The sequence below is a fragment of the Rhopalosiphum padi genome, chromosome 2 (genome assembly GCF_020882245.1).
Source record: "Rhopalosiphum padi isolate XX-2018 chromosome 2, ASM2088224v1, whole genome shotgun sequence".
Lineage (NCBI taxonomy): Eukaryota > Metazoa > Arthropoda > Insecta > Hemiptera > Aphididae > Rhopalosiphum > Rhopalosiphum padi.
The window spans coordinates 50873949-50884099 of record NC_083598.1 but is presented as its reverse complement, the minus strand read 5'-3'; the positions used below and the strand labels follow the sequence as shown (position 1 = coordinate 50884099).

Below are 10151 nucleotides of genomic sequence, written 5' to 3'. Positions count from 1 at the left end.
TCTCACAAAAATTATTGTTATTATCAACTGATAACAACTATTAAAATCTGCATCTGTTTGGGGGTCAGTGACCACGAGCGTGTACCCGGCCAGGGTTCGCTGCTGCAGCCTGCAGGATCAGCCGGATCAGGGCTCGAGACATGGTGCGTCGTCGTGGGCGATAGAAGTTTACTTTTATTTTTACCGGTCTCTTGAATCTTTGCACAGGTTTAAAAATAGTAACCTCGTTTCAAAGACTATATATTCATTGTCGTATAAGTATATTTTTATACCCTAAAATCATATATTCATATGAGTACGTTGTGCGTAGAATATTTTTGCGGGTGTGCAGAATAATTTAAGTACAGAATATAACGATAACTATTTTTTGACTACTTATTAGATTTCGAGCGGAGCCATGAACGTATTGATTTTACAATAATGCGTGTTTTGTTATTTTTATGGTTTAATTTTCACAAACGTTTATATTATAATTTTTTATACATAGAACTATGTAACATATGTCCTGAATACATTTTTCAAAATATGTTGATTTTTTATTGAGCTAATTTATTAGTAAGAGAAATTAAAATTTTTTTTAATTATTTTCGAAAAAAATATTTTGTCAAGTTAAAATACTCGAACAATTTAAAAAATAGTTCCTTAAATGTTGTTTTGATAATTATTTAAATATATTAAAGATACAAAAGGTACATATTTTTTAAGCTATCAAAATTCGGAACAAGTCTAGTTTAGTGGCCACTCGAATTTTTCGATTTTTTTTTCGGAAACCTATGTATTTTAACGAGTCTTAAACGATGGTGTAAAAATAAATTTGCAAAAACCATTAGTTTTGAAGTTATAGACTTATGAAGTTCACGATTTTCGGTTTTTTATAACTCAAACGCGTGACACTATTTTTTTAAACTTTTTTACTGCTTTTATATAATGAATTTTTTGGGGAAACCTTTGTATTTCAACGAGTTTAAAACGATAGTGTAAAAATAAATTTGCGGAAATCATTAGTTTTGAAATTATACACTAGTTTAATCTAGTTTAGTGGCCACACGAAATTTTTACTGGCGTCATGCTAAAGCATTCATGAGCCAATACTGTCGTAAAAACCGTTTCTACGCAGGGTACTTGGAAAATACATGTTTTAAAATCGTGTCGGTTAAAAAATGTTGACCCTCTAGCAGAGTTTTTCGGGTTATGTTCCGTAGTATACGAGCCTGTCGATGGAGTTAGAAACGACACTTTTGTTGAGTCTGCAGATTCGGAATCTGGAACTGGCTCTGAGGTAGAGTCTGGAGACGAATCCGAAACAATTTTTTTTAGTTTTAAAATAAAATATAAAATATAAAAATTGGTTTTACTTATTGACAGTGTAACCAGTATCCTTGTATGGTTTTCAATGTAAAAAAAAAAAACAAAAAAATATCCCTTGACTTGCTATGCAACACAACCTCAAGTAGGTCACAGGGACAGGGTAAGTTATGTCGTATAGTATGTGCAGTGATTACACGTTTTGCTCCTCGGTGCAGTCGCTCTGCTCCGCAAATCGAAAATATCCCGTCACGCGCCTGAGTAAAAAACCGAAAATCGTGAACTTCGTAAGTCTATAACTTCAAAACTAATGGTTTCCGTAAATTTATTTTTACACCATCGTTTAAGACTCGTTAAAATACATAGGTTTTCGAAAAAAAAAATCGAAAAATTTGAGTGGCCGCTAAACTAGACTTATGCCTGATTTAGCGATAATAATAAACGCTAAATATATCACACGTCGCATAGGTATACCATTTCTAAAAATCTTTTTTTGTGATGGCGAATACATAACCTGTTATCATTGTAGTTATAAAATATAAACGTAATTTAATCATTCTAATTTAACTATATAAAAATGATTTACAAAATTGAAAATGCATATATGAATCATGAACTTTCACAATATAGGTAACGGCGTAACGCACATAGGCAGACCCGGACCCAGAGTTTTACGTTTGAGTGTGCACTTGTTTATTAACCAATACTCATTAGTCATTATACATTTATACATAATATAGTATAGATTTTAAATTTAATATTCAATAAACGTTATTTGATTTAAAAAAAAAATTAATTTATATTAATATTTGAACATACGCCGTTGTACACAAAGATTAATGTTTTATGGTTATATAAGCATGTTTTAATTTAAAATGATTTCGATTATTTTTAACCATTATAAATATAAATATAAATTTAATGCTTGCAATTATTGATGGGGGGGGGATAAATTTATGAATTTGCCGACTACATTTAAAAATCTAAAACAAAATCCGCAAGTGTTGTCTCTATCGATTATATCACACACAAGTAACATGGGAAATTTTGCATTCAGAATAATTAAATAATCAGAATAATCCATTTAATAATGTTATTTTAAAACTAGAGTAAATTTATAAATTGTAAAATTTAAAGATAAAATTATTATCCGGGCATATTGGAAAGTTTTATTGATATTTTAATTTTGAAGAAAGTTAGTATTTTAAAATTATAATCTTTTTGTAGATTTTCCAATTAACCTAACTTCCTTCATGTTTAAAATATTAATAAAACACTCCGATATGCCCTATAGATAATAATCTTAACTTTCAATTGTACACTAAATGTATGTACATAATTGATCAATTTACTCTAATTTTAAAAATAATGTTGTAAAACAGAGTCAACATCACTCAGCAGTCAGCACATGCCGTTAAGACTAAGACTAAATATATAAAAACAGTACATTTTTATTATATTATGTAAATTATTTTTATTGAAGTATAATTTGTATTATTACTACAATGAACGTTTGTATTTGCATTACAAATTACAATAAACTATCTATCAAATTAAAATGATAGGGGTTATGGAAGACAATAAGGGCTTCACCACAGAATACCTATCCTGTAACTTCTAAGTTAGTGTTATACAATCGTGGGTGATACAATTACGATTATTTATCCACACTTTCAAAACATATTCACCATCACTGCTACCAATAAATGTTTGTAACGTCGAAATTATAGGTTGTTGTGATAGTAAGAATATTTTAATTGTGTGAAGTGAACTGTTAATCGTTATTGTATCGTCCATTATTATTATTTATTCGCATAGAACAGTGCCAACTGCCAAGTTTTGTGTCCCACAACTTCTATCGCCAATTGATAGAATTAATGCAAGAAATTATAAAATATGATTCTGCGGTCAACGACAGTTATTCACCAAATAAACAGCAACAACGATCAAAAATTAAAAAGTTATAAGTATTATAATAAATATAATTTTACAAAAAAAATTAAAAACTAAATAAAAAATATAGTACCTATAAATAATGTTTGGTAATTGTATCTAAATTGCTGTTAAGAACGTGGAATAATGCATTATTTTTGTTGATTTGTGTAGCAATCACTCAAAAAGTATACATTATTCCATAAAAACTTTCGCAATATCTTTCAAAAGACAAAAATGCATATGTAAAACTCTCCTTTCTTTACCCTTTAGGCCTTCTCCTTATATACGTATGTACAAATTCATATCACTTCCACACTTATAAGTATTAACTGTATAGTGTCACACAATGGGCATCGCATTTAAGTATACGTTTTTCTTTACGTGTCTTTACCGAAAATTACGTTTTTGTGCTAAAAAGTTTGAACTTTTTTTTGTTATATTTTTTTTTTATGCGTCGTAATAATAAATTAGTGTGATGTATTATTATTATTTCTTTTGACAATACATATTACGTTATTATTAATGTTGGTAAATTTTTTTAATTAAATATATTTGTGTTTGTACAAAGAAAAAAGGTAAAAGATGCGCAATCGTGTTGTATTTTCTCAAGTATAAAAAGGTAAAAAGTGCGCAATTGTGTTACCACAGAACATTCTTTTATTACTTAAGTACACCACTCATTAGGTTAACTGCAAACTGCATTTTATTGTTTTGTTCAAATATATACGAATATACGTCGTATATAATATATATCTACCCAGTGATAATAGGTACCTACGTATTAGTGTATTACGATGGTTTTCGCTGCGATTCGGTGCAAACGTTATAACCATTTGACATTCATACGCAAAAATAAATAAATTTACATAAGAGGTATTTTCGTACGTCGTTTCGTCGTCTGAATAGTGTGGACGAGTGGGAGCCGGGAGGTGTCCGTGTCCAGTATATGATATCGTCATATCGAAATGATTATAGTGATTATAGTATCTAATCATTCACTAGGACTAGGCCGAACAACGCTGTCGACAACGGTCAAGTCCTGTTTATTTAAATATTTTGTCATGGCTATTACCAAATGGCATACACTAAACGATCCGTTTAAGGTTTATAGTATAATATGTTATAAGTTATTACTAGAAACTAGAAAGACACAGTATTTTCGAATAAACCACGATTTAATTCTATTATTTATAAGCAAGGTTTATAAGTTTATTATTTTAGAATTTTGAGACTTAGACGCTGGTACCCATCGTTTCGGCGTAACTAGATTTACGTCAAAACATATGCATTTGTGACTAGTATTTGGACGCATTATTATAAAAAATGATCACAAAAATAGCAAAACAACACTAAGAATTTTTATTTATTTTACCCACGTACTAAGATATATGTTAGTCCGTTCTTTTACCATAGTACCTAATTCATATAATAATATCATTCATTATTCCATAATTAATGATAATACAAATTTGTAGATTTTTCTGCAATAATTTCAAGTTCTAGAAAAATGATATACAAATACCACTATATAATATATTAATAAATAATAAGTAGTAGTTTTGTTGGAATTAACGTAGTCTAGCCGTCGGGTTTACTACTTAATTGTATTCGACAATAAAATAAGTTAACGTAAGCTAAAGTTTGAAGTATTTGGTTTAAATAGGTTTTGAATTAATGGACTATGAGAACATGGTAATATTATGCAAAAAATTGGTACAATTGGTAGTATAGGAGCATACTTGATAATATTAATATTTTTTAGTCACTTGAATACTTGATTTTTTTAGTTAATCACTGCATAATGAAGTAAGGACCATATTAATTAAATATATTAGTGTTCCCAAATAATAAAGAAAAATATTGATAACTTTGATAATTTAAATAAATCTCATTGATAAAATTGCGATATTTTCATCATTATATTCCACTCAGAAATGCGACCTACTAAACAATTGTAATGGTTAAGTTTGAGACTAAACTATTAAAGACTATAATTAAACATATTAACATTTAAATATAATACAAAAAACTGTGGAAGTCATAAAATATGTATTTTCTATACTATTCTACATTTCTACTTTGTATAGAAAGATGTTTTTATTGTCAAAAAGCTTGGAGGAAGTGAGGAACTTTAGCCAATAATTGAAAATGATATTATTCCATTTGATTACTATACTTACAAGCAGGGCCGTATCCAGGGGGGAGGGCTTTTGGGCTTAAGCCTACCCCGAACTCTTTTATTTTAAATAGTATGTGTGTGTATATATATGTTTTTAAATGATTTCCTATTTTCCTATAGAGTTAAGTACGAATGTTTAAGCCACCCCCCCCCCCCGAAAACAAATCCTGGGTACGGCACTGTTAACAAGTACTCTTAATAATATATAGATAGTAGGCACAGATTCAATATCGAAACTGTTAACCACTCGTAATTTATTACTGATCTGGAAACAAGAGTACACAGGCAAAATACAAAAAGTTGTTAGTTCCATGTAAAATGATACTTATTCTTATTTAATTAAAAAAAATTGTACTTTTACTAGATTAACAATTGGAATATAGTGGAAGTCCTTCCACAAAATCATAACTGTTTTCCATAATTTTTTGCAAGAACTTTTTGTAGGTAGTTGAAAAATAGGAAGGATATAAATATTTATAACGACTTCTAAAATTGTATAGAATTACATTTTATACAGAATTCTTAATTATTTTATACTTATAATTTTAAATCATTATTGATTTATTATTATTTATTTTTGAAATTATACTATATTTAATGAATAATAATTTATGTTGTAGGTTAAAAATTGATTAGTTGGTATACTGTACATTTACCCAAAGACCTCGGTCAAATTTGATAAACATGAGTACACTTTACTTTTGGATAGTCTGGTTAGAAGCCTTTTATTAGAGGAGTGAAGGATTTATATATATTAAATCGATTGATTTTAAGTTTGAGAAGTAATTTAATACAAAATGTTATAAAGTGAACAGTAATATTGTTACAATTCAAAAATTAAAAATAATTGAAAGTAAATATTTCAACCTTCATTTATAGATATAATATAATTATTAAAAAATCAATTAGACTAAACATAATGAAAAAAGTTTTGCTTTTTGTATAATACCTTATTTATATTTAATTATAATTTAAAAAATGTTAATACAATAAAGTTTTACCATTTTATTGAACAAAAACAATGCTAACAAATTAATATAGCATCATCATTTATTTTAAATTATTATTAAAAAATAAATAAAATATATTAGTTTATTCTTACTTAAAATACTATTTTAACTTTATTTATAGCTGGGAAAGAAACCTTGGAATTGTGTTGTATTATTCGGCTGAGTGTTTGTTCCAAATAATGAGTTTGTTCCATAATTTGATTGTACACTACTTGTATCTGTAAATATTTTATCATTCAAAAATAATTTATTTTCTATTCTTTATTTAAAATTTTAAATCTGTCGATGAATAAACCATGGATATAATAAAACGACAAGCATTTTAAATCAAAAAGAGTAGAGAAGTAGATATTTTAATGAAAAAAACCTGGTTTTCTTAAAACATTTATAAACAATAAGGATTGTTCAAAATTCAATATTTATATTAATAGGAAATTAATTTGAAAATGAAATGAAAACATAATTGTCATAAAAATAATATATTAAAATAAAACATTTTCAGATGATAGGTGTTAAAATAATCACAAATATATTAATTTACATTAATTTGTACAAACCTTGATTTTGAAGAACACCAGACTGATCTAATCCAAATGTTCCTAAGTTTAATGCTGCTGAAGCTGTTATATCTAATAAAATACAAATTTCTTAATGAAATAAAATAAAAATTAAATTAAAAAATATCTGTTTTGTTTACTTACTTAAACCTGAAAATGGATTAGGGCCAGTAGTATCTGGACGAGATGTAAAGAAACTAGATGAACTAGTATTGGGATTCAATTGAAAAATATTTGTATGATCATTTAAAATCTCTCTTCGGAAAGACAAATGTCTTGCTTTCAATACTTGAACTTCATTGTGTATACCGTGCAAATGACCAGCTAATGCAATTACATTCTTGTAATACATTTCCCCAATTCTTCTTAATTCTAAAAAGTAAAATTTAGTTTAAAAATCAATACTATTTATCTAAAAATAATTGAGCATACCATCCACTGTGACATTATTATTATAAGGTAATGTTGCTAAATATTGTTGAGTATTTTCAATTTCATTTTTTAATATGTTTCCTTTTTCTTGTAATGATTTGATAAGCTCAGCAAAGTATTTAATATTAGATTCCATATCTGTCTGAACCATTGCTGGATGATCATGATTACGTTGAGCAATTTCAAAATCTTGTAGACACTATGTATACATAATTATAGTAAATAAGAATTGCCTATTCATTTTAAATAAATATAATTTCAAATATTTTTTATACCTTATTTGTTTCATATTTTAACTTTTCAACAGACGTTTTTTGTTTATCTAAATTGTGTTCTATAAATTGTAAATTTTTTTGACACATTGTAATATCGCCTGCAACTTCATTTGAACCTTTAGATGACATGCGTGCTAATTCAGTGCTCATTGTTTTTTGTTGCTTAAGAAAATCTCTGTACAATTGTTAAAATACTTCATTAGATACTATTTATTTGATAAATGTGCATTTAACATTAATATAAATTTTGTAAGCATAAATATTAAAAATAAAGTTCAGCTTCCTTATTGTTAAAAAGTGTTCATATAATTATGGAATTTAAATTAGACTTCCACATAGTATGATACCTACATATTATACAAAATACATTATCTTAAATTAATTTTTGTGCAACAAATTGAAGTTACATAAACTAAAAACAATTATTTTAAAATAATCATACCATTAATATCTTCAAATACTTACTTTAAATTATTGACTAATTGTAAAATTTCATTAGGCACAGGCATTTCAAGAGCAGGTACAGCTTTATTTTGTGCTAAACATTTTATAAACATAAAAAAAAAAATTAATCGAAGATAAAAATGTATTTATTTAAAGTTAATATTGTACCTTGATTTAAATTTGAAGTTGTATCTAGACCACCCAGACCACGAGATACTAAAAATGATAATCAATTATATTATTTAAAACAAACCAACAACAAATTTTGGGAAAAATTAATTTTTTATACATAAAAGAATTATCAATAATAGGTGATAAATTTATTCAGATTTTTTCTCATCACTCTTAAAAAAAAAATTCAATAAACTATGCATATATAACAGCTGATATGTATAATTTGCATTAAATATTTAAAATAGTGAAGTATTAACTAACCAGGAGCAGCAGAAGTAGTTACATTAGTAGTTGTTCCTAATGTCAATTGTGTACCAGTAAGAGAAACTGTAGGTTTGACATTTGACGCAGTTCCAAGTGAAAATGGAGAAGCAGATGTAGCAGCTGTAGCAGCATTTGAACCAAAAGAAAGATTTAATGGAGCATTGGAAGCTGCATTGTTACCAAGGGAAAATCCTATATAGTTTAAAATAAACATTTTTATATTTATTTTCCTTAACAATAAAAAGTTTATTAAAAATTACCAGGTTTAGTTGTAGTTGTTGCTAATGTAGTGTTGGCTCCAAAAGATAATGAAGTTGTAGGAGCACCCACATTACCAAATGAGGAAAATGGTGTGTTTGTAGTTTGCTTATTAGCAGTGGCCCCTAAGTTACCAAAATTAGTTGTGGTTGATGGTGTTGTTGAAGATGGCCAACCTCCAAGAGATGTTCCAAAGCCAAATTGTGGGCTGTTAAAAATTAGTTAACTATTAAGTACTATAAAATATAATAATTTAAAAACAGGAATAATATGAAGCATCACAAAAATATTTAGGTATTCAATGTACAAATAGTGCTATTCATTGATTTATATACATTTTTGAATTAAAAGTAAATGAAAAATTTGGTAAAATATAGGAAATGTTTTATTGTTTGCACCTGTAGTTAAGAATAACATAAGTAAATCATATAAACATGCTTACGTTGCTGCATTTCCTGCGTTGTTCGCCGGGGTAGAACCACTTAAATTAAACATAGACATGCTTTCAAAATTATATTTTTAAGTTAAAATACTTCAAAAAAATATTTTCAATTTTGATAACAATTAACAAGCAATTTTATATAAAAACGACCAACTTATTCGCGGTACTGTTGCAAGTTAACATTAGTTAACAACACGGTTTGATAATTATTGATAAGTTAACCATGGTCACGTCCCTGGTCGTGATATTTATAATTTACAATTTTTCCTGTTAGAAAAGTTAGAATTCAAAAAAATGTGTCCATCAGATTATTCAATGAATAATATTCATCTCTTTTCTGTGGTTGCCCTTCTATTTAATCGCTTTTCTATGGATTATTCCCGACGTTCTTGTTTTTGACTATGAGTAGTATGAGTACTGACAACTTACTGACTACTGAGTATGTAGTATACTATTATAGTATGAGTACTTAGCACGGATATAGATACTATATATATTATATACTATTTATTGTATCTGTTTCGGTGGTACTGAGTACAAAACACAAAAGGGACAAGAGGTATACAAAACATTTAAACATATATAACTCGGCTTTGACAGTCTATTGTATAGTACTATAGTCGTATAAGTATTAGTATAGTATCATAATTCAATACTATTTCAGTATTGCATATTTGCATGGCATGGACACATAGTTATATTATAAAGTTATTATGCCAATGTTTGATTTTAATTTATTCAAAATTTAAAATTTTTAAATACATTTCTGACAATTGAATACCAATAAATTTGATATATGAGTACAAACACATACAAATGTGTTTTTAGAAATCAATAATCCAAATTTTAATACAAGAATATGCATTACAAAATTTC

The 10151-nt window shown here is 27.2% G+C and overlaps 1 protein-coding gene across 1 annotated transcript; it reads right to left on the bottom strand.

Moving 5' to 3' along the window:
- Positions 1 to 6186: 6186 nt before the first annotated feature.
- Positions 6187 to 9548, bottom strand: LOC132921272 (nucleoporin p58/p45). The gene is made up of 10 exons (XM_060984201.1): positions 9276 to 9548; positions 8836 to 9041; positions 8573 to 8767; positions 8306 to 8353; positions 8159 to 8231; positions 7694 to 7868; positions 7419 to 7617; positions 7131 to 7358; positions 6987 to 7058; positions 6187 to 6647 (listed from the first exon to the last, which is right to left on the bottom strand). The coding sequence occupies exons 1-10, from the start codon at positions 9332 to 9334 to the stop codon at positions 6541 to 6543; spliced, it is 1362 nt and encodes a 453-aa protein (XP_060840184.1). The 5' UTR covers positions 9335 to 9548; the 3' UTR covers positions 6187 to 6540.
- Positions 9549 to 10151: the final 603 nt, after the last annotated feature.